The following is a 25,783-nucleotide window of genomic DNA, read 5'->3' as shown; positions in this document are numbered from 1 at the left end:
CACAACAGTGTGATTAAAGCAAATAACTGATGTTACTGTTCACGGTGAGCTGCTAGCAGTGCGTGCCATTTTGGTGGCTGTATTTTTATATCAGTTATGCAGAAATCTACTCAGATTTGCATGGATCCTGTGGTTCGTGACTTTATTCTCCTTATTTGCATCTGTACGTTTCAGTCAGCGTGCTGTGAAATTCAGTGTACTAATAAGTCTAAAGTGTGCTTTTTTCCTGAGTTGGTGTGATTAGATCAGTGTCTCAAGCAGGATTTTGTCCCTGAAGGGGGTGGGGGGGAATAATGGAAAAACGGTGGTTTATGAAAATCTATATCTTAGCCTTAGAGATAATATTTAGAAAAAATAGTCAATCTGTATGGCAGAAAACGGTCAATCTTTGTGGCAGACATTATGCGCTAATTTAAATCTGGTTTTTGGCTTTAGCAACAAAACCAAATCTTAAAAATTAAATTCACCTTTTTCCCCAAATCCTATAGATGAGTGATTTGAATTACATATTTTTAATCAGAGATTTCCTTTTTGCATATTTAACATCCTGGCTATTGTAATGGGTTGTATCTCAGCAAACTAAAATCTCTTTTTTGTTTGGACTATGAGGAAGGCTCAGCACCAAACAAGTCCCCGTCAGCTATGTTTTCCCCTCGTCCGTACACCCCCATAAGGGAAGGCTCAGCTTTGTGACTGATACCCCATTTGGGGGTAATACAAATTCAAGATACCTTATTTTCTTCCTCCACCTTCAGCTTTCCAGAGTCCTGCAGGCTGCTCGGAGGAGCCCTGGGTCATTCCCCAGGAGGGTGTCAGAACTGCCAAGAAGGGTCTTGGTGATGGCCAGCTATAACCATGTTTGTGTCCATGGATTTTTAGCTGCTTTCTGTTTCCAAATGTTTGAGCACAGGCTCTCATACGAAATACTGGACAAAATGCAGATGCTTCCACCGGAGAACACATTTTTCTCACGCGAAAGTAGCCAAAACAGCCAGTTTTTTCCAGGCTGCTTGTGGGATGGCAGCACCGCAGGATCCAGCGTGCCGCTGCGTGCGAGCAGACAGAGCAAAGCTTCATTAGCCGGGGCAGGGAGAGGCTAAACGCGACGAAGGAGGCCTGGGAAGGTGCCTGAGGGAGAGCTGAGCCTGCACGGGGCGGTGGGAGCTGCTCTGCCCATGCGGGCAATGGTCGGCAGCGGAGAGGAGGCACAGGCTTGTTGTTTGGACACAGAGGTTGTAAATTCAAGCAGTTAAAGCTCAGCCTTCAGCACCATGCGTCGCACCCTGTCGCAGGCTGCAGTTTCGTGGTAATCCCCAAGCTCACCCCATTACGCGTGCGGAGGGGCCCCGTCCCTGGGGCAAGCTGGCGCCGTGCAGCAAAGCAGGCTTTGCGCACAGGAGAGCGTGCTGGGAGGGGAGACACTTGCGTGTCCCGCGATACCTGGAGCATGAAGCGCTCGCTGCCGAGGCCCTGGCTACCCCACGGGCCCCATACCGAGCTCCACGGGTTGATCCTTGTCTCCCGCCCTCTTCCTTCAGCAGGACTTGGGTCCACTTTGCCAGCAGCTGAGCGTTTGCAGGAGCAGCTGGTCTGGCGGAAAGCTGGTTTAAGGTAAAAGGTTCGGTGTTGTGCTGGTTTTGGCTGGGATGGGGTTAACTTTCTTCATAGCAGCTAGTATGGGGCTGTGTTTTGGATTTGGGCTGGAAACACTGTTGATAAAGCAGGAATGTTTTAGTTACTGCTGAGCAGGGCTCACACAGCACCAAGGCCTTTTCTGCTCCTCACCCCACCCCACCAGCGAGTGGGCTGGGGGTGCACGGGAAGTTGGGAGGGGACACAGCCGGGACAGCTGACCCCAACTGACCAAAGGGATATTCCATACCATATGACATCATGCTCAGTATATAAAGCCGGGGGAGGAAGAAGGAAGGGGGGGACATTCGGAGTAATGGCGTTTGTCTTCCCGAGCAACCGCTACGCGTGATAGAGCCCTGCTTCCCTGCAGATAGCTGAACACCTGCCTGCCGACGGGAAGTGGTGAATGAATTCCTCCTTTTGCTTTGCTTCTCCGCGCGGTGTTTCTTGCTCTACTTATTAAACTGTTTTTATCTCAGCCCACGAGTTTTCTCACTTTTACTCTTCTGGTTCTCTCCCCCACCCCACCTGGGGGGAGTGAGTGAGCAGCTGTGTGGTGGTTAGTCCGGCTGGGCTTAAACCACGACAGGTGTAGTTCCAAATATCCTGAAAAACCTGCTCTACAAATGTGGCAGATATGAGCAGGTTTTTTAAAACTTAAAGGGACAATATTATTCCCATTTTACAGATAAGGAACAGAAGTTTTTCTTGTATGTGTGGATAACTCAAAATTTGATATAATGAAGAGTATCACAGGAGATACACACATTAGTCATTTCCTAAGAAAACAAAATGCGTATGATTTTACTGCTGGTCTGAGCATGCCATCCCCTAGTACCCTTTGAGAACACTGCTGATGCCAGCAAAGTTGGGGATTTTAGTTTTCTGCAATTCTTGTGAAAATGGGTGGTTGGACAGCTGTGGGGATTGTGTTGATGTCTGATGGGAAGGTACAGAGAGCACAGCCCCGGTGGCGTTTGGCGATCTGGATTTGTGGGGTTTTGTGGTGAGAGGCACTTGAAATGGGATTCTCTCGTTTTGTCCAGACACGAGAGCTCCCTTCTGACGTCCCAGAACCCCTTCCCTGCTCCAGTCACATCTCACTTCAACCCCTAATTTCCCAAAATGTGCCTTGCACAACCAAGTGCCTCGTGTTGCACGGGGGACCTGAGGGATCAGCCCTTTGGGGTTAGGTCCAGCCCTGTGACAGTGCCATTCCCATTGCTTTTCATGGCCCCTCCTTGAGCCGGGGTGAGATATGTAACATTGCTGAAAACCTCACAGCGTTTGTGAGGTGTGTAATTCCTGATTTAAGCTCTTATGACTTCAGGCTTACGGCCCTGTGTTTTAATGTCCTGGGGGAAATGTACGTACAGGAAGCGGCTGTAGTTCAAGAGGAGAATACCTGCCCGAGTAAATGTAATATCAGGCTAGTGGGACATACCCGATTAATTGGAATGTTTTTCTTTCCACGTGTTTGCGAGTGTATATGCATTTCCACTCCTTGGAAACAGCATTTATGTAAAGATCAGAGTCTAGTGGCAAGTGTTTCTCAGTGCTGAGCAGATCTGCTGGGATTGCTCAGTGTGCCACCCCAAGGCAGGAGCAGATGGTACCCACTCCATCAGCTGGGCTCGCCTCTCCTCCTCTTCTCCCGAAGGGATTGTCTGTATCAACAGTCCTTGCCTATGAGTATCTGAATATTAAAAGCAGTTTCTGTAATAGCAATGTTTGCATTTAGGTGGGAAATTCAGAAAAATATATATTCATTTTTTTACTTATACAGCTATTTTGCTTGGTTTTTATTAAGAAGTTTATTGTCAGAGAAGCAGAACGGATGCTGCCAGTACTATGCACATCTGAAGGAAGGTATAGCTTCAGCTCCAGAGACAGGTAACAAGGAGAACTGAAAGCAGGGATGCTTACCTGTTTGCTGTGCTAAATAATTTTTATATTTTGCAGCCGTGGTTCATAATTGCAATAGATGTTTTCTGGCCACAGAGCGTTGTGATCGGGCGTATTATCCAAGATTCATTCTTTCCTTCCTGATGTGGGTGGTGAAAGGTCCTCTCTATTGGAATCTGATTACAATTTCCATTTTGCACAGATAGCTAGCCGGTTGGGAGGCTGATGAAATGCGCTCAGTGCCATTGATGGCACAACAAGCAATAACAGTCTTTAGTAAGACAGATCATGCACAAAGTCTAGATTGTCGTTCCATATTGGTCACGCCTGTGTTCTAGCTGGGATAGCTTTGCTAAAGGGAAAAGAGGAATTCTTTCCCAGAAAAAATTCTCAGAAAATTGTAGTTTTATTTTGCTATGCTTTGTGTGGCTGATACCTGCTCTTAGAATTAATGTTACATTTAAAGATGGTGTTTGACAGAGCAGGTAAGTTGTATTTAAATGTGACAGAGGGCCTAAATAACCAGCAAACAATAGTGTGTTTGAGGATTTAATTACATTACCTACATGCAATTACCGACTTAAAATATGTATTCTTCATATGTCAAATGGGAAAACCAAAGCTACATATGCTTTTTGCTGTTCAGTGTCTGTATCTAAGAAAATAGTGCCCAAACATTGTTAATCAATAGTTTGCATGTTTAAAAAGAACACTTCAGAATAATTTTTATATGAACTGTTGCTTCCTAAGCTGTGACAAGTCAATAAATCAGCCTGTGCTTGCCTTTGTAATGAGTGAGATGAAGAGAAACTCAGAAACTAATTCAATTCATCATACAAATTAACATTATTCCTTCGTTAGGGTTGCAGATGCCAAGCATCCTTACCTTAAAGAGTAGGAGAGGAATCCAAGTTTTACAGTCTTACAGACATGTGTGATAAGAATAATCACAAACCCAGGAGAACACTTGTGAGGCATTAGACTTACTCATTTTAGGCAGGAGAAACATGGGAGAGAATATACAAAAAAATAATCGGCATAATATTGCTTTTGAGGCAACTAGCAAGGATTTGGCTTTACAATGGATGGGTTGATTAATGCTTAGTATTATAATTATTGGAAATTGTTTCTTTTAACTGTTTTGGAGTTTCTCTTGACCTTTTCTTTAATAGTTTTTGCTGGGAGCTCTTGCATTCATTGGGAAGAAGGTGGGATTTGCTGAGTAAGAAACGTGTGAAGATTGTAGCTGTCTTTGCCCTTCTTCAGAGAAGTACCAGCTGTGTGTCAGAACGGCAGTCAAGCAGGAGGGCTCTGATCTCAAGCTACACTCCTGCTGCTGGAGCCACGCAAGCACTAGGAACACAGTCACTTTGGGGTGCTGCGGGGCTCCCCCCTTCCTTCTCTGTCTCTTCCCCCAGGCTCACTGTGCTACTCCAGCACCAAGCAGATGGGACTGGCCTGGGAAACTCATTGCTTGGAGGTGTAAGCAGGGTTAAGCATTTATGGAATAACAAGGAGTAGTGAAACCTGCAGTAAATATTGGGTATAACCCTTAATGCAGTCCAGCCTGCTGACAGGGAGTGGGAGCCTGGGGGGTTTGGGGCAGTTCCCCTATCTACTTGTCTGCAGCAGGAACTTTTTTAATAGCTAACTATACCAGTGGCTTGGGGTGGTAAGATTGGATGAGCAGTCTTTCAACTAATCCAAAACGGCACATCCTATCTTCACATGTATGTGAGTGCATATGTGTGACCATAAATTTTGAAGTGTTTTATTTTACATACACTGGATCAGTGTTATTTTTCCAACTTTTTGTCATGAATGTGCTCTTTCCATATAGGCAACAGAGCTGCATCACTGTGCAACTGGCTGTACTTAGCACTTACAGTTAAAAAAACCCTCCAAACTTGTTTAAACATATAAATCCCGTGTTAACTTTGAATTTCTTTAATTTTGTTTTATAAGCATTTGCAGTCATCTTTGAAATGTCATAGCATAGGAGCACATACTCAACTCAAATGTCTATGACTTGAGTATCATGTTGGGGCTTGTCTCTAAGATGACAATCCACAGCTGATTGGACTAAATTGCTGTAAAAATCATAGAATCACAGGACAGCCCAGGTTGGAAGGGACCTTGAAAGATCATCTGGTCCATCCTTTTGTGGGGAAAAGGAGCTGAGATGAGACTCCGTAGCACCCCGTCGAATCGCATCTTGAAAACTTCCAGCGATGGGGACTCCACCATGTCCCTGGGGAGGTTGTTCCAATGAATGATTGTTCTCATTGCAAAAAAACCCCAAACTTTTTCTTATGTCGATATGAAACATCTCATGGTGCAACCTGTCGCCCCTTGTCCTCTCCGTGTGGCTCCTTGTGAAGAGAGAGCCTCCATCCTCTTTGTAGCTCCCCTTTAAGTACTGGAATACTGTGAGGAGGTCCACCTCAGTCTTCTCTTCTCCAGGGAGAAGAGACCCAACTCCTTTAGTCAGTCCTTCAGCTAGTCCTTGTGTCCCCCACAGCTTAAAGACAATGGCACTTTGTCTAGGAGTACGATTTCGAACTGTCTAACACAGCTAGCTGCTGCCAGGGAAGCAATCCATCAGCACCAGCACCGGGCTGACACCATAGCAAGCTGGTTCGGAGATCTACGTGTCGAAAAACTAATTGCTGCTTGTGTGGTTATCTTTCTGTTGCTGTAGTTAGCAGTTTAGCATAAGAGATGTTATTGCCAGTGCCTTTGTTTCAAGCTATGTCTTGAACAGGTTGTAATTCAAAATGAGTAGCAATAGACAAAAAAAAGAGCCGTTTTTACCCTGCGTCCTGGCCTTTGGAGAGCTTTGATTTCATCTTCAGAACTACTCAAATACACGCAAACAGTAACCCCTTGCTCCGGTAATACCTTGGACACTCAGGTTTTACTTTCTCCAAAGATAAATCTGGTTGAATCAATTACCGGGTTGCCCTGTAAAGAGCCTAATGACAATGACATCAGCTGCAACGTAGCCCCAGCTATAGGTGTGCTACTGAAATTGAGGGGATAGGCACCTTTGGGGTGACAGAGCCTGGGGAGAAAGGAGCAGCTTAAAATAGCTGGACTGCCACGTATTGCTCACGTGGCTTTGCGGTAGTTGAGAATAAAATCCCATACCAACAATGACGTGTATGTTTATGTATCAGACACTGGTGCTATGGAGAAGGTTAAGTTGTGATCCCCGACTCCTACAAGTTGTTGTGTTGACTTATTTCGTTGCTGTTGTGCATCTTCCACTGTTACGTAGGTCACGGGTTGTCCAAACTACTTAAGAAAATTTGTTACAATTATGTGTAACAGGAGAAAACTTCTAAGATTAACATATAGTTTGGTCAGTGCTGTGATGGAAAAACCAGCTACTTCCTATGAAATGATGGTTATTTTTATGGAAACAGCTTTATTTAGAAAACATTATATAATTTAGATTAAAATAAATAGTGTGGTTTAATGGAATTATGCAGTTAACAGGAATGAAAATACAAAGTTTAATGCACAGTTATGACCCGAGTCATATTGGCTTTCTCCTTCCTGCTAGATTATAAACAAATTTTGGATTAAAATAATGATAGTTTACTCTTTCTATAGCACTGTAATACAATTTCATAGTTAGAGGAAGAATGCATTTAAGCCAGCATAGTTGGGTTCTTTCCATAAATTGAAACAAGTCTGATCTAAAACTCATTTACTGTCTTGGAACAGAATTGATCTTGCTTTCACATTTGATTCCCCCACTGCAGGTTTTGAGAGGAAGAAAAATGGCGTTGTTAGGTCGGTTTAAGTAGGCCAGAGTTAGACTGAAAAGACTGGGAAACCAGCTATTCTAAACATGCTCTTTTTTCCTCTGTCTCCCTTTCTAATGAATTATGCAAAATCTTACAGAGTTTTAAAAGAACTTAGGGGCAGCGTTCGTCTGGCCCCACCTAGGAATATTCTTTGCTGTCTGTTCACTTCATGTAAAAAGCAATATATAGTAAGCTGTTCAGTAGAAATGCTGGGACTTCACTGCGTCTCGGCTTGGTTGTTCTCACCTGGTAAACCTCTGTTAAAGTTCCAGAATCTACATGGATAATTAACACGGAGGACAGGTTCCCCTTAAGAGTAAATAACATTTCTGATGTTTTTAAGTCTTCAAAGTGAATTAGAAGACTTCCTTTCTGATCAGATAGGAGGCAAAACCCCTGTTTTTTTCTGGTGGTGTTAAAAAATGACAACTGTCCAATAAAGCACGGAGTTATGGATGTGCTGCAGAAACACGTTTGATTAGGAAGTGTTTAATTTTCAAAACCCTGAGAGGTTGTTACAAACGGCAGGACGAGCTCGGCTCCCTGGCGGGGCGGGGGAGCGGGCCTGCTGGGGCGCGCGGCATGGCCGCCGCTGCTGCGCTCCAGTTACCCGTCTTCCAGCCTGTGTCCATTTGCAAATGTTCACCTTTTCAATATAAATGAGGAAAGGGACTTCTACAGCAAGTCAGAAATGTGGTTTTAAGCGTACGTTTTTGCTAATCCCAACTTTTGCTCTTTTTTCAGCTAATGGGAGCCTCAAGTAACAATTTAAATGTACTGACAAAATAAGCAGGGACTACCTTTCTCCAGGTATTTTTCAAAACTGTATTACTTCTCGAGTATTTGTGGTAGAAGGGGCTGTCCCTCAGCCCTCAGAAGAGCAAAGCCACAGGCACAGTGGCTGCGTGCGGAGCGGCGAGCCGGGGCGTGGGAATGGTTTCCCCCCGTTGCAGTGGCGGGGAGGAGCAGCGGGGCTCGCCACCGCCCGCAGAGCGAAGGCCCTATTGTTCTCGGCCGCCGGCAGGTAGGGGCAGCCCGCCCGCAAAACCTTGCCGCAACGGGAGCCTTCAGCGTTAATTTTGAATTGCTGCACAGCAAATGAGAGGGCGCAGAGGGACCACGCGACAACGCAATCCAACCGTCCTCGCCTGAGCGCGAGCCGCAGATAGCGATCTCGTCTGATCTGCGGAACAAAATGGCTGCGCAGCAGTCCAGGCTTCCTTAAGGGGTGTCCCTGCCTGTCCCACCCCGGCATCCCCCCGGCTGGTAGCGCGGTGTGCGGTGACGCTGCCCCAACACTGCGGCTCACTGGCCGGGGGGATCCGCAGGATTTCAGTGGTGTCACTTGCTCTGACGTGTAGGAATTGGGGATTATTTCTTTTCAGCCTCTTTGCTTTTCCCCTTTTATGCAGGAGCAACTCAAATTTAATTCTAAATTGCTTTTTACTTTGGATAAAATGCAGTCTCGTTACTATCATGCACAATAACTACTTAGCTTCTTAATATACTCTAAAACCATAGTTTTGAAAAGAAATTAAAAGCTACTTATGTCAATTCTGAACTTAGATGTTGCAGGCATTGCACCTGTTGCAGGAGTGGTACTTAAAGGACTTGAAGAGGTCATCAGCAAAAAGGAAGTCTCTTCTAGCATCAGTTCAGTTGAAAAAATGTGTCAGAATTATATTAAAGGCCAAAAAAATTGCTGAAAAAGAATTCTGTAAAAATTAGGAAATTTGACATTGAATATGATTAAAAAAAAAATCTTTTCATCATTACATCTTTAGAAAAAATCCTTCAAGTAATATGACTAGTTAATTTTTAATTTAGGCCTTAAAATATCCTCTGGTTTTATACCTGACTGAAAGATGAGAGAAGATATGTGATAAAAATTCACTGCACTAGAAGTTGGAAGGGATTAAGGCATACGGATTTTTAACCCAGCTATCCAAATTTATGTTTCTGTCTTTCTGTGGAGATTTCACACAAGCATAAGCCAAATCATCCAGAAAGGGTCACAAGTTGGTTTAATTTCTTGTAGAAAAACACTGTGCCCAGGGACACAGGGAGAGAGGGCAGACTGAAAAAAATTAGAGCTATGATTCTTCACTTTTTTTTTTACATAAAATCAGAAAAATATGCAAAGCAAGTTAAATCATATTCTTGGAGTCCATCATTTTTATTTAGCTGGAACTTGATCTTGTGTCAAATTACGAGAATGGGAATCAGAGTTATCAGTGTCTCGTTCATGCCTGTGCTATTGATTTTCCTGAGCAAATTATTTAATTTTTTTAAATCTATCGGCAAAATGGGGATAACAGTGCTGACTGATGTAATATGGTTAAAGCTCTGGAGAGTCAGCAAGGCAAGACATTTTAGAAATCCGAGGGGCTGCACGCATTGAAAATAACTGAAAAGCTTTCATATTCATGTCACATTTTCATTAATAAAAATGACATAAGGATCAAAGACTCAAACCTTTATTTTGGTGCTCAAGTAAACACACAGAAAAGTAGGCAGACTCTTAACGACGCTGCCCTGTTCGCTGGATATAGCTTTTGGGGGGAGTATCTGTGTGCTGTCTCCTGGGGAGTTTCCTGTGAGGATATACAGAAATAGTTTCAGAGAAGTGGCAGATTTGCTAGCTCGATCTGAAGTGTTGAAAGCACTTCAGCACTTGGGTCCAAAATTTTATCCTTCTCTTCTGGCTGAGAAAAATCCAGTCTGCTTTTGGTACCCTGATACCTCCTCTGTGCTGAGGAGGTGGTCAGTTCTGGCCAGGGGCACAGTCGTTGCCTTTTGCTCTCTGGATTGCCTCCTGCGCAGCTTTTTTCATTTCCATCTGCTTGTGGCATACGTGTACCAATGCAGAATAAAACGTCTGGAACAAAATTATATTTTAATACAAATTTATATAGGAATGTCACTTCCTGAGCTACATTTCTGCTAAGTTACTGCTTGAAGTAATTCTGTCCAGTGAGTTGCACCCTCATTTCTAATGAAAGGAGCTTTTGTCAGTTTGTTTCTTAATGACTTTTTCTAACAGAAACTACGTGTACATCATCAAAACTTAGTTTTTACTAGGGCAGATGATTTTATTTTTTGTCTAAGGAGTAGGATGTTATCTAGATTTCCAGCAGGAAGGACACCCCCACCCCGCGTACAGTAGTTTCGGTGTGCGCTGAACGGACGAGCCCTTCCCAAAGCAGGAGGAGCGCGCTGAAGTGCGCTCACAAGCTGCATTCTGGTTTGGCAGGATCTTTTCTGTCATGTTGCCATGTTGACCCAAACGGCTACTAAAATGCCTTTGAGTAGGTATTCTCTTGCCCGGTTGGTGGTAGCGCGAGTGTGTAGGTTCACTAAAAGATGCCGAATCAGCGCCAGGCATGAGCAGGGACCTGCCCTGGGCTGCGCGGGCGAGGCTGCGGGTCCAGGGATGCGCATTAGTGCGGCTGCTCCCGGTCCTGCTCCGCATAATGGTCTCAAAGGTTAAGAGCAAAGGATCTCCGCAGCCCCAATCAGCAGAGCTTTTCCAGGGCTAATTACCTCTTTACTGCGCTGACTCTAATGTGACATGTTTATTGCCTTAACTAACAACTCATTAGCTTAGTTGATGTTTTTGTCAATATTAATTCGTTCATTTAAGCCAAGTCAAAGCTTAAACAAAGATGTCCAGGCTGAGAAACGGGCAGCAGAATGACTTTTGTTTAGTTCATCTTTTTCCTTAGCTCAATTTACATGAGGTAGGTGTCAGCAGGAGCAATGCTAGGAGGATTCTTTTGAAAAAGGTAGGCATATTTCATTGGAGTAATGTTTGAGTAGTCACGCTTTTTAATAAGGTTCTTATATTTGACACATAAAATTCACACAAACTGGAGCTTCGTGGCCTGCTATGCACTTCAAGAAGAAACTTTCAATTCTTTTGTTACACACGTGCAAGGGATTAGTGTGAATGGACTAGAAAAGCGTGTCTGTTGTTGGCTTTTCTGAATGTTTAAAATGACGGGCGCTTTACTTGATAAATAAAACAAGCAACTCATAGAGGACGGTTCTGAAAACTAAAGAGAAACCTGTTAAAATCAACAGGTTATCTTTATCACAATAGCAAGCTAAATGAGCATTACTAAGAGGTAACAAATAATTATGTAAAGATAATGATAAATTATCTTTATCTGGAAGCATTGCTTGCTTTAGCCCTCCTACACATTTTTATATATATGTAATTATTTTTATTTAAAAAAAAATAGTCTGTTAAATGAAATTATGCATCATGTTTCCTTAGTATGCAGAGCCTGGCTCAGAATTCAGGATATGTTGAAGTTGTTTGGGACATCATTTCTCTCTCTTCCCCCACCCTCTTAAGCTATATTTCTCTCTAAAAGAAAAAAAAAGGCTCTGTGGGGAGGAGGGAGGGTGAGTTAATGAGGATGGACACCAGTGCTGTGAGGTAATCGTAGTAAAATGCGTGAGTTAGGCGTGCAGCCCTCGGGAAGGGAGGCGATGCTGCGGGTGGGTTACCGGCGCGCGGGTACCTTCAGGACAGAGCCCCCAGCCCCAGCCAGCTTCCTTTGCTGCAGCCATCGTAAGAGCAATTTGAATATCCTGCTCTCTGATTTGGGAAATTCATTTGACTTGTAATTCTAGATTCTGCTGCTGCTTTCGATAAGGAGGGGGATCATTGCCGGCTTTTGTTGTCAAGAGGTGACCTGAGGGGCAGTGCTGATGACAGAGCCTCTCTTTAACGTGAATTTCTGAATGGCCAGGACACTCAAACGTAACAGAAATGACCCAAAATTCAGTTCCTTCACCTCCCAGAGGTAAATGTTTGAGCTTACATCTCTAACTGACCTTAACCACCAAAGGTGGAGACATATCCAGCAGTTCCTGCTGAAACTGTGCCGTGGTTATTCTTTAAACGCACAGTTACAGGTCAAAAAGCGAGCGCAGCCATTCAGTCTGGGGGTCCGGAGCCTCCCCTGGTACTGGGCGCTTTCTGCCCCTTCCTGAGAGCTGCCTGGTTTATCCACTGGTGCTCAGCATCAGGGAAGTGGCAGAGCTCAAAACAAACCACAGTGCTGCGACAGCCCTGCTCCAAAACCTGAGAGCACTGCATCAATAATGATAATTATTAAAAAAAGATCTTCGTGTGTAAGACATGCATGAGACAAGGCGGGTAGCACGTCTATGACAAATGGACTAAAATGGACTAAGTACATTTCCTATTGGGGAGCCAATTCTCAGTTTTAATTGCTTTTTTATATATGTCTGATGCTCATTTACTGAGGTGCGATGCTGGAATGGTGAAAATTATACATCTCCCTGTGAACTTTCAGGCAACCTTCTCAACATACTGCTTATTTGTGGGCCCCACATCAGGGAGATTTCAGCTCAGGTGCATAGGGTGGGATTGTTATTTAAATGCTCATGTGCTGTCGAGTGTTTCCTTAGCAGAAGACCCAGGCATGGTTCTAGAGGTGCTGAGACCTGGGAGCAGAAGTGGTCACAAACAACATCCCGTTGTGCATCCTGAGACAGAGCGATATGGAGGTTTTACAAATAATTTCATTCCCTTTCCCACATAAAGCATTACTAATCCCTACGCATCTGATGTTGAGGAGGTATCAGTAGGAAGTATGTTTTGCAAGGAAGAAAAATCCTTGCTGTAAAATTGGGTATCTGGTTCCCAAATCACCCATGTCTGGGAGCCGATGCTGCCAAGCATCTCAGTGACAGGCTACAGAGCTTTGTTGGATTGTCACTGAGGCTTTCTCTGCAGTTTCCCCTTCTAAACTCGTACTGGGGCAAGAACAGGACGAGTAGGCAAATCCCCTCAGCTCCTTGTTCCTGGTGTGTCAGGTTGTCGGTACACGTTTTGTTTGTGCGTTTCATTTTCCGCTTTGTGAGAGGGAGCTGCCTTGCCGAAGGTTTGCTGGGAGAGAACAGCAGGGGCGGCTCCCCGGCACTGCCGGCAACACCGAGGCGGCAGCTCTCCCTCCGGTGACTGGCCCCACTGCCGGGGAGCCGCGCTCGCCGTGGGCTCGGGGGAAAGGGGGAATACAACATCGCCCTGAGACGGCAGAGTTAGTCACTGCCGCTGTGACCCCAGATACTTCAGGTCACTTAAATTAAATGTCATCTCTGCCGATTGCTGAGGTGATGTCATCATGGTGCAGCACAGGATTTTAATTAATCCTGGCTGATTGTGCCACCTTAGCTGAGCTCCGGCAGGCGCATGGCATGTTTGGGTGCAAGAGCAGTTGTTTTGGTGGAGAGCTTTGGTGACTTCAGTGACTTACTTTTGCTGTTTCTCACTCAGTTAAGCACATCTAGCATGAACTGCTTCTAGCTGTAGCCAAGATACGGGCGAGGAAGTGTGGAATCTCAACATGGTTTATTTGAACTGATATTTTCCTAAGTTTAACCTCATAAGCTTCTTTTTCTTAGCCTTTCAAAATGATGTACCTTCTTTTCTGAAAACTTTTTATTGCCTATGTTAATATTATTACAGATTTTCAGCGTTTTCTTAGCAAGTGCCGATTGAAGGGGGAATTTTTTTAATCATTCTTTCCATCTTGATTCGTTCTGACTTCTTTGGACAATTTTCAGGCATGGGCCTATTTGATTCAGATCACTGTGCCGTGTAGTCTGATGCGTTCTAGTATTAAGCTGCCGTCATTGCCATTGAGAATGCTTTAAAATTCTCGTAGGCAGCGACTGGTGGGGTTGCAGCATTGCTGACGGGGTGCACGCTGCCAATCCATCCTATGCTTGTGCATACCAGACCAGTCTCCCTGCCTTCTGCTGTTCGTTGAGCTAAGAGCAATGACGGGGAGCGTGGATAGGGTTTGTCTGAGGCAGTCTATACTAGCGGCCCCTGCCTTTCGGAGTGTCGTCTGTGTCCACATTTGAGGACCGCTGTGGGTTGCCATCCTGGATTCTGTCTGAGATCCATGGCACAGGGAGTCCCTGGGCATCGCGTAACTTGCAGTTAATTAATATAACTGATACCCACAGAACCATCTCTTTCTCTTTTTCGCCAGCTTTGGGAAGACCCTGCAGTTGTAAGCTTCTGCGCTTTCTTGGTGAGATAAAGCCTTAATATGGTGACTTATGCGCAGGCTTCCGTACTACGTGTTTCTCAACAGCATGGATTTAGAAACAAGGCAAAATCCATTCTGCAGCTCCCTTTACGCTGTCCCGTTCTCTCCCGCTCTGCACGGCAGGCAAGGCGCTGACGTTTCTGCTGCTGCAGCCGCCCAGCCCCAAGCTGCCCGCGCACAGCACCATCCGCAGAACCGCCATCGACCTCATCGGCCGCGGCTTTACCGTCTGGGAGCCCTACATGGACGTCTCCGCCGTGCTGATGGGCCTGCTGGAGCTCTGTGCTGACGCGGAGAAACAGCTTGCTAAGTAGGTATCTCATTTATTCACTTCCAAATGCTTACTTGCATCATTTCCGACCTGTGGATCTAGGTTTTGCAGCAGTTGGTTCAAATCCTGACGGCTGTGGTACTTGGCAAGAAGGTGGGACAAGGAATAAGTCCTCGTTTCAAGTTTCGCATTTGAACCAGTGCTGTCTAAATTATGATTTCAAGTCTGCTTTAGTCTGGCTCGGTTTGCGGTCTCGGGTGGCTCCGGTGGGCAGTCTTGGAAAGGAGAGGGTTTAACCGCTGCAGGAGAGATCCGGTCACTTGTGCACAGCGGCACTGTGGTGTTGGCTTCTCTTGGCACGGCGGGGTCACCCCATCTAAAACTGGGAGACACCAAACACTTGCTAGGCATTGCCTGGGCCTATGCAGCATTAATCTTCTGGTCATATTGCTGGTGACTTTGAGAAAAGAAGAAAGTTAAACATTTTTTTATATCCAAAATATGTCTGTCTGCTTTAACATGATATTTTTTACCCTTTTTTAACTGTAAAAATGGTATTTTCAGAAGGTGTTTTCCACGGGTATGTCTGAATTTGTGGATTTTTTCCCCACGGTTTTACAAGCCATCCTGTCAGGTTGTGAATTGTTTTGGAAAGTATATTTTGGAAAAGGTGGTTATTTTATCAGCAGCATCACTATTAATAGCATCAAGGTAACTTGCAGGTTTAAGGATTGCTAAGAAATCAAATACTCAGTAGACCACAGCCTGTCTCTAGGGTCAGAGAACAACTTATTAAAGTGTCCTAAATCAAGATTTATATGGTGTGCTGTCCTGTACCTCTGCTCTAACCTTCTTGAAATAAAATCTTCTTTCAGTTAGGTATTTGTAATTGGGGGGGGGGGGGCCGGGGGCAAATTTCGTGAGGAAGCCTGATACTTCGACATGAAATGCACAGCAAAAATTGCAATACTGTTTATATAAATATTTTCTTGGTGTATGGAACTCTAGTGCCTATTTGTTCAATTTCTTAAATATTACTATAATTGTGCAACTTCTAGTTTTGTGTACACAGGTGTGGACACAAGTTGTTACACCTGATAGTGCCATGTACTGCCAATCACGCCGTCAGATATTACAGCTAAATGCGTAAGTGAAGTCGTTGATGACTTGTACACAAGATGACTTGTGTAATAAAGGCAGTGTCTTTTTTTTAATGCGTTTTGTGTTAAGATAATGGGATTCTTCAATATTAGCACATGGGATTTATTTAATGTGTGCAACTTTGCAGGACATGAGTAGCATTTTTGTTAAATATCCATGGATATTATGATCTGAGGCCTAAACATAATAAATCTCAACTGGGGCCCCGATTCTCCCATGAACAGTCTTTACTCACACCATTAGTCTGATTAATGACAACAGGACTATTTGCACAGGAAAGGGTTTTGCAATATAGTCCTTATTTTTATTATTGTTTGTTGTAAAATTGATCATCTTGTCTGAAATTTATTCTAAATTTCTATCTGAACAATTTTTTCTGTATTTAGTTTTTATTTAAAAAAAGGCAACCCACATAAACGTGCAAAAGCAGAAGCTCTGATTTCTATGTATAAATAAAGAAAAAATAAAAAGTCACTATAAGAAGCAACCAGAGTAGGCTGTTTATATGAAATAAAACAATGATACTGTGCGTTATGTAATTGGCTTTCAAAGCTATTTCAAGGTTCCTGCTTTCAGTGGAAAACCTTGAAAAATATATAAGTGGATATACATTAGTGCTGCTGTGACAAAATTTTCATGCATAGGTACATGGCTCTTGCATAGAAACAAATTAGTCCTCAGTTGGGACATAAAAAGCATGTAGCTCCTGCTCTAGGTAGAGGATTGCCTTGAGCAAATACAAATTTCATTATTTATTTGGTTGAATTAATACTGTAGTATTACAGTTCTGCAGACATCCACTTGGAAAATTACTGTTACTAAAAATATATAAATCATTTTCATTACGTAAAAGATAGAAATCATGGATGTGTTTTCTAATAAACCTCAGCATGTTTTTGTTGTTAAGCAAGTTTATGTTCTTAAATGCACAGGCTGTTAGCACATTCGCAGTCCTGGGGTTGGAATCTGTGCTGACGGGCAGGGTTTCCACGCAGAGTAGGAACAAAACCTTGGGCCGGCGTGAATCGTGATGGTGCCGTTTGTGTCAGTAGAGCTTTCCCAGTCTGCACCCGTTGCAGTTCTAGTGCTTTCTAAGTCTGGCATCCCAAGCCCTGTGTGAATATTCCCTAGGTTTTTTTAATACATTTCATGCTGAATTTTTGATTTAGGTAGTGCTTTCTACCTAATATTTTAATTAGTGGTGTTCCTTAAGAGTTGATCTGTAAACCACTCAGTAATTGATCAACAGTTCATTAATGGGGAAACAATTTCACTCCTAAAGGAAGACGGCTGACTGGTCTGTGGCATTTTCTTTGCAAGGTTTTTGCTTGGAAAACAAAAAAAAGTGCTAGGCTCTGAAATTGCCGAGGTCACCATAACTGATTATTTAGGTATTAATTTTACTGTATTTCTTTTCGTAAAATGCAGAAGTTCATTTTGCAGCAGGTAATACTTTGCTTGATGGCATTGCTAACGTCTGTCAAGCTTTCGGGGTATATCCTGATGCGTGTGGGAGAGGAGAGTTTTACCTTAAAGGGGAAGGAAATGTCTGCAGTACTTTAAAACTATTTTAAAATCACAGTAGGCCTGCAGTGGTCGGGTGAATATCCATCCACATGCGATGAGCGTGCCGAGCAGAAGGAGGGGGTTTGCTTAGCTTACAGATGTTCTTGTTTACAGCATTGCTGTAATAATACTAAATATTAAAAAAAAATTCCTTTAACAATTAGCAGTTTTCTGTTTTAGTCTAAGGCTAGTGTTTGCTAAATCACACTAAACACTGTTCTTTTATGTCTCACTATATGAAACTGTAGAATATCTTTCTAATTAGAAATTAGTCAGGTGTTTATGTATTTCTATTTTTAGTTACTCTTCTATTTTAGTCAAGAATTTCTTTTGCTTGTAGCCATAACATTTAATGCCGTGAGCACTTTTACACGCCCATAGCATTTAACCTTGGAGCTCAGTTTCAAATCTTACAGTTCTGAAAACTGCTCTATTTGGAATGAATTTTGCTCTACAAATGTTTGTTTATAAACACACGTTTTAAATGCTAGATGCAGTAAGGAACTGACCGGGGTTGTCTTAATACCATGTATGCATTTTATCATCCACCTTTGGAGGTGTTAAGGTTTCTGACGTTCTTTTTTATTGTACTAAGGCAGATATGACCAATTTTGTATAGCAGTTTTCATTTCCTCAAGATGTGAAGAATGACTGATGGCCATGTGTTGGGGGGACTGTTTCTGGAGAAATATGTACAAACTGGATTGATGTTGTTATTTGTCTGAACTTCAGTTATTTCTTGTAGTGTGACAGAAGAAGCCAAAATGTTTTGCCTTCCTGGAGAATCTCCTAAGCCCTGTTGTATGTAAATGTAGACTTAGAGAAGCCAAGCGAACGCAGTTCTTCAGAAAGTCATTTTCATCTTGCGATTACATCCTTAGCTGTCATAAAGATTAGTATGGCTCTCTATCCACAGAGCACTGAATAAATGAATGTATCAGCATGTAGCCTTGAGGAGCCCAGTGCAATTTTCATCATGATAAATTGCATAATAAGCGAGAAAGTGTTTGCTTATTAATCCATAACAAGATTTAGATTGAAAATGGCCTGTTACATTCATGACAGATACAGTACCGACTGCAGACAGACGAAGATGGAAAGAGATAGAGCAACAATGTGTGCAGGGGGTTAAGTGTGCATCTTACCCTCCCGGTGCCCTGCTGAGCTGCCCCTTTTTGTGCCTGATTTACCGTGTACACAATAACAGCACACAGCTGCCTGGCTTCTCTCCCTGATGTTAAGAACGTTTTATGAAAGAGCTTTTATGTCGAGCTTCTGCTTTAAAAAAAAAAAAAAATCACTTCACATTTATTGACCAAAAGAAATAGCAGTGTTTTTCTTTTTTCCCTTCTGAATTAAATAAATACCTGTGCTGTTATCCAAAACTCTGGTATTTATAACTCCTCCGCTCTCCCAGTCCATCCTAGTCCCCAAAGATTATACTGTGCTAGCCTGCCATGCCTAATGAAACTGCTCAGTTGTGAGGATTAAGAGTATTTTTCTAGCATTTATTAGGCTTTGATTTCTTGGCATGGATGACGATAGGGATTACTGCTGTCCGTTATTTTTGCTCTTTGAATTACAAGGTACAGTTTGATATAGATTATGATATAATACACCAAAATTAGCAAATTGCATTCTGTTTGATCCATATATTTTTATATATATGTGTGTGTACTAAAATAATTAGGCTAAATCTCTTTAGTTTTGATGATGTTTAGTGGAAAACTTTGCTATGCTTTTATATTCTTATGGATTCTATCTGTGGAGCCGTACAATATACAGTAGGGACATTCCTTGTTTTCAAGTACGGTGGAACATTTTTAGAACATAGCCTAAGCAACTGCTGAAATTGAGGGTTTTAAAGGAAAAACATGAGCTGGGTACTTGGTTCTAAAGGTGATGTGGCAAGCTGCCCCACGCTGCCACTACAGAAATGATTTAAACCTGGAAACCGCAGGGATTTGTGTGCCTGTCAGTTCTGGTTTAGACCTTGGATTGCAGGAGGCTGAAGCTCAGCCTAGATGAGCTGCAGGTCTATCACGATAAGGGCAGTGGTCCGGCGGCACCCCCAGCCTCTCGTAGAGGCCAAGGAAGAGGAGGAGGAAGAGGAGTACCACACTTGCTGGCTTTATGCCACCGAGAGAGTTTGATTCCTCCCGTTCGTTCAGCCATCACTTCAAGGCTGCCTGTATCAACAAGAGTGTTTTTGAGGTGTATTGTTGTAGTGATTTCTGTTAGATAAGGTGGGATGTACCCATCTTCCCTTTTTTCCCCTCCCTCTGACCTCAGAGCGTCAAAGTGAAGCCTCCGACCAGAGGAGAGAAAAGGGGCTGAATGTTCATTTTGCAGAATAGTGGCTTTCCCTGACAGGCGAGATGGCCCCCTCTCTGCACCCTTCAACAGAACCCTGTGAGGTCTCTCTCGGATCTCTGTGCACCAGCTGGGTCAGTGCTCAGCTTCCTTCTTCGAGTCCAGTTAGTAAAGAGAGATTAATCCAAGATCTTTATCTTTTTATGCTAAATTTCACGAAGTTTTCGTCTGGCATTGGTTTATGGAAGTTAAGAAATGTAGAGATCTCATTGCTACATTTTCTGTTCATCACCACCAAAACCTTTTCCATCTACCTTTTTCCTAGGTATGACCTACAGCTCTGCCCAGGTAGCTTGTTCTTTTCCACTTGTTTTAAGAATCAGCTTTTTAAATGCATCTTCCTTATTTTTTGTAGATAGGGAAGTACATAAACATTACTCTGAAATTGTGATAACTTGTGCTAAACATATAAACAAGTTATCTATTGAAATAATCTATATTTCATTGGAAAAATTATTCAAATAGTATATTGGTTCCCGAAAAACTCAAGATGTTCACATTAGTGGCATGGGGCAAGTTGGTGATGGATTTGGGAAGGGACAGAGCATCATTCCCTGATGATGCGGGGTACTGGCCCCTGGATCAGCCTTCTAGAAATGAGCTAAAAGGCACAAATCAAAAGCACAAACAAATACAGTAATAAATCCAAGTTTTTTTACTGTCATTTGCAGAATTGTCTCTGGTGTTAAAGGCATGTGTTACAGGGCAAGCTGCATCCATTTTGTCTGTGTTATGTGTAGAGAAATGATTCCTCAAATGTCCGCTTACAGTGCAGCGGGAAGTCAGAGGGCAGGATGAGAGCAAGAGGGACAACACGTGCTGCCGACTCTTGCTGGACATACAGAAGTCCTAAAACTCATCAGTACAAGAACAGAAGTCGGGGTGTGAAAGGCAGCACTTCTCTCTGTTAGTTTTGCATCTGCTTTGGTTTTGTTCTGGGTTTTGGTGCAGCGTGCCCGTCCCTTCTCGCAGGGCTTTCCTCTGAAAGAGGAGGTGCGGAGCAGCTGGCCCAGCCCCAGGAGGGGGTTAATCTCTGCCCACATACTACCGCTGCTGAGCCATGCTAATGAATTGACAAAAAGCCTGTTGCTTTTCAGGAAAACGCAGGCTTTACCAAGCACCCTGTAAGGAGAAGTACTGCTGGCAGAAAGACGAAGCCTTTTTAGAGAAAGAAGCACTGAGGCACTGGGGGTTTGATTGCTTTCGGGAGGTAATGAGCCCTTCTGAAAGCCTGACCGATACCTCCTCCTGCCTGCTTCCTCGCGTTGTCCACACCATCCGTACAGGATTTTTTTTAAGTTATATTCAAATACGCTTTTATAAGTAAAAGGCCAATGGGGACATCTTTATTGGTTTTCAAATTCAGCCATTTCAATGCATACAATGATAGTGAGGAGTGGGAAAGAAAATTATAAACTTTAGGTTGTATTTATGTGAATTCAGGTCTGTAAAATGGTGATCGATCCATACCTCATCTTGTGGCTCTGGAAAAACGGCTCATTTGGCAGCGAATGCTTTAACCACCCTGAAGTTCTTTGTTGCAAAGTATTAAATTTGTAAGCTTCCACAACATAAAATCAGATATTGCATAGAGAATTATATTTAAGGACACTTTAAAAAAAAAAAAAAGGGAGAGAATGTGTCATCCTCTATAGACACCTCTCTCGCTAAATTAAAGAAATAAGTAACTGTTCAGTTACCACATGCTACCTAAATCCTCTACAAGAGCATAAACAGGCTTTACAGTAAGACAGTTGGGTTTGTAAACTTCTATTACTCTTTACAAAAAAATTCCAGTCAAAGAGCACTGGGGAAGAGTAACCCCTTCAAATACTGCCCAAGAGGAGATTTTCAATGCATCTGAGGAACTGCCATGTCACACTTATTTTCTTACTCACGTTTTAACATGTGGTCTCTTGTTGAAGTGTTGGGGAAAAAAAAAACCCTTTTGTGCTCTCCATCCTGGCTCTGAAAATGTGGATTTCCTCCCGTCTCACTTCCAAACAATGTCAATGTGAAGTCTGGGATAGGAAACATCAGAATAACTTCTACTGAAGAAAAATAATTTTTCTGTTTCAGCCCAAAAGAAGAGAAGCTCTCAAACGTTATTGTCCCAAGGTAAATAGACAGATTAACCCACATATTTTTGGAGTTTGAACAAATGAATTGATGCTTTTTCTTGCCACTTCGAGTCCTGTGTGTTTGGACTTCACGTGGGCTTTGTGCCATGATGTGATGGAAACGCTGATGTCGTGTTGTTTGGGGGGGTTTGGCGTGCCTGGAATACAAGAAATGTGCATTGTGATCTTCACATCTTTTGGGTTTTCAGTTTCTCTGTTCCTTCATTTGTTTTCAGAGCAGGTTGAGTCTGACTCTTTGTTTTCAGAGCGGAATGAACTTTGTTGACCCTGATAAACCAGTTTTTACAAATTTGGAAGCACACAGAGGTGCTAAAGGGATGTAAGTGTGGAAGGCTTGTACTCTCCCCCATGACCGTGCTTTTATTTTCTGTTACTTGCCTGCCGTAGAGGTTGCTTGCAGCTTTCTGGTTTAAAGAAGCCTTGAGGATCCTCTAAGGTGTAAGTAAGGGCTAAGCCAACCAGCCCAGTGGGTCCGGAGGAGTAAAAAGAGATCTGTTGGCCCTTCGCCTCCCAGGTATGCTGAGCGAAGTGGCCACAGCTGAACCTCTGGCCAGCAGCCTCTGAACTAGTGCGGGCAGGCTGGGGATTTGGAGCAGCGTGTTCCATTCAGCCATTCTAATAGCATCGAATGTGTAAAACGAATGCAGTGATAGGGCTGGCAGCAGCGGCCCTGACTTAAGAGTAATCCGTCTGGCAGCGGCGGGACTGCACGGATGCGTAAAGGCTGCAGCGTGAGAGATGTCTGGTTGTGGTTGCTGGTGGTACAGCGCTGCTAACAGCTTTCTGGTGCGCCATGGTCACTGTACAGTGCATCGTAATGAGCCACAGCGTACCCAGCCGGGCCGTCCTCGGCACCTAGAAACGCGTGGTGGTCTTCTGAAATTGCAGATTCTAGATAACATTATTTCACTGGACTAGTACTCATTTTATTGAATGTATTTTTATCTCGTGTACATCTGTCAAAGTATTAAACCATCTGAAATCACATCGATAGTAGAGAAAGCTACAGATTTTATCTTTTTTCATGTAATAAAACTATCTTGTATTGTTAACGTGCACTTGAATTATATAGTTGCTTTAACGAAAAGCTTCACTTTTATTAACGCTTAGCATTCACGTATACCTGTAGTATAACCACTACGCTGTAGGAACTGCTTTAAAACCTGATGCCTCTGTGTTGGCCAGTTAGTACCGTTCACCTACGCGTGTTCGGGAGCAGCAACCTTCCTGCGCGGCGTGGGAGGGTCCGCTCCCTCTCTGAACCTCGGAAACAGCGATTGCTGCGCAGGGTTGTATGCAGAAAAGTACTTAATTTCTGCAGAGAAGTACTCTGTTTCCACAGAAAAAGAGTAAACCTATAGATGTTGTTTACCTTTTTTGTTACTTAATCTCTAAGTACAATAGCAGAGAAAGGATAGCTGAGGAGGGCTTTCAGTGTGTTCTCAAACATAATTTTTCATGACTTAGCAAAATCCACGAGGAATTGCAGCATATTCAAATGGTGGACTGATAGCGGGAATGACAAAAAGAAACTATCTTTCTTTTGTTTTGGGGTTGGGTTTTTTTATTTAAAAAGACTTCGAGGACTACTGGTTGCTGCTTGGTGGAAGTGCGGTCATAGCAGCAGGATTGATCAGACTGTGTTACAGGAAAATTTTGAAATGTTTTAGAGCTGGAAAACTGGTTTGTGGTCTGTCTTTCTGTGCTGCAATAGTCATGTTGGAGAAAGCTTCCTTTGGGGGGGAGGCTGAACGTTTCAGGTTAATGCCAGCACACACTGGTTCCCAGGTGTCCCCTCCCCTTCTGTAAAAGCCCAATTCTGTATCGGAGCATGTTCATCCCTCTTTTCCCCATAGCTCTTTCCCCACCATTTCTTCCCCCTGCACTGCTGCAGTTTTCCCGTGGTGAAGTGTCCTCTCCCAGGGAGACCTGCGTGCCTGCAGTGCAGCCAAGCCAGCGCTTAAATACTGCCTTGCCCCAACGCTGCTCTTCCCTGATCTGTAACCCTCGTTGCCCGAGTGCCTTTCAGTGCTGCTGGATTCTGTACACTTCTATTTAGACACGGATCAGATATATCTTCATGTATTAGGTGGATTTAGTAAAGGCACAAAGTTGTTAGCCTGGAGAGGTACCTATGCTCCGGGCCCATGGGCTGGGAACACTTTGGGTGGCCCATGGGTGGGAGCGCAGGAGGGATTTGTAGAATTGCTGGATAATGTACAACTAACCTAACAAAACTGGGCTCTGCTGTGACACATGCGACAGTGATAGTTAAAATAGTACAATTTTAAGAAAGGAAGCTTTCAGACAAAAATTAGCCTGTGTATCGTCTTTGTCAGGTACATATTCTCTCAATTACTAAATACTAGATTTTATTTTTACTTAATGTAGTTATTGGGTACTTATTAACTTATTGTTTCTTGCATTTATCTTGTTATAGCAAATAAAAGCATTGTGTATGGAAAATTTAGATGCCAGTTAATCCCTTACTGTTATTCAAAGAATTGCAGTGTTAGAAATTCTAAAGAGCATTTGAATAATTTCAGTAATGAGAAAGCATATGCCGTGGGGCTGTCATCTCATCATGCTGCAGCAACTGATTCCTGCAGTAAAGAAAATCAAACTGTATAGATTCAGTGGGTTTAGTTCTTCAAGAAGCTTCATGCTTTTCTTTGCTATATCCAGCGCTTAGCTGAATTAAGGAGAATTACTATGAACAGGGTATTTTTCAGTCTGGATTTAAAATGTAAAAGAATAAACCATAAATTCTTGGGAAGACATTCTGTGTTTGCCTTGTCCTCAGTTGGGTGATATGTATTCAGCACATACAGATAATTTGTTAACAAGGCCTTTTTAACACTTTGGACAGATGCACATACTGTTTTCAATCTTCATGGTTAATTATTCGATTTTGTATTTGATGATAGAACACCCTGACTCCTAATCACTGCTCATTGTTGGAAGTCCATTATATTCTAACTGTTTGAGTGCTCCCGTTGACCTTGAACTGACATTATAAGCTGTTTCTAATCTTTTCACTCTATATTTCTAATGCTCCTTTTCTTTCTCCCCTCTTTGTCTGGTGCCCGTTTAGCATCACAATGGGGCTGCCCCTGAGCCCAGCCGCTGACTCTGCCCGCTCAGCACGGCATGCTCTCTCCCTCATCGCCACCGCCAGACCACCCGCCTTCATCACCACCATCGCCAAGGAGGTGAGCGGGGCCGGTCAGCTCGGCTGCACCAGCTTTTCCTCCGAGATTTCACGCTCCAGACTTATGAACGGAGATAGAGAATCACATGTCTCTCCCTTCCTCCCCAAAAAGGGAAACAGCAAGTGTAATATTTGTATGCCTGCACATTGGTCTTTCCACATCACCCATAATTTGTGACAGGAGTGATCTGATGAGTTGTGTCTGGTTTAATTTGTTGTATCCTGGAAATATAAACTTCCAATAGCAATGTGTAAAATCCTGCTTGCTTTATGCAATGCGCACCTGACCCCATTAAATATGAATTAAAATGGAGTGGAGACTTAACCATGGGCTTTGAAGGGTGAGGAGGAAGGGACCCTGCTGTGAGGTTAGTGTAGGCTGGGCATGGTCTGTCTGAGAGTCGTCTGAGTGAACCCAGATCCAGCCTGGAGCTTTGGATGAGCGAAAGCAATAGCATGGGTGATGATCAGTGGCCAGCCAAAAAAAGCCTGTTCATAAAGCAACTGTCTGATACCTAAAGAAAGACATGCAAGTGTGTGGGAATTATGTAATCAAGACCCAGGCATTTCTTTATCTTGACCTTTAGTTTTATGAGATTAAGAATTAC

At 43.3% G+C, this 25,783-nt stretch overlaps 1 protein-coding gene across 1 annotated transcript in view; it reads left to right on the top strand.

Annotated features, from left to right (window-relative positions):
* WDR7 (WD repeat domain 7) overlaps positions 1 to 25,783 on the top strand; it is a 148,437-nt gene that overhangs the window by 85,295 nt on the left and 37,359 nt on the right. The window contains exons 22-23 of the mRNA XM_059833252.1: positions 14,576 to 14,762; positions 25,059 to 25,176. Of these exons, the coding sequence (XP_059689235.1) occupies positions 14,576 to 14,762; positions 25,059 to 25,176 (305 nt within the window). The remainder of the gene's footprint in view (positions 1 to 14,575; positions 14,763 to 25,058; positions 25,177 to 25,783) is intronic.

The sequence above is a fragment of the Gavia stellata genome, chromosome Z (genome assembly GCF_030936135.1).
Source record: "Gavia stellata isolate bGavSte3 chromosome Z, bGavSte3.hap2, whole genome shotgun sequence".
Taxonomy (NCBI): domain Eukaryota; kingdom Metazoa; phylum Chordata; class Aves; order Gaviiformes; family Gaviidae; genus Gavia; species Gavia stellata.
Note: the sequence above shows the minus strand (reverse complement) of the source record. Positions and strands in the feature narration are given on the sequence as shown.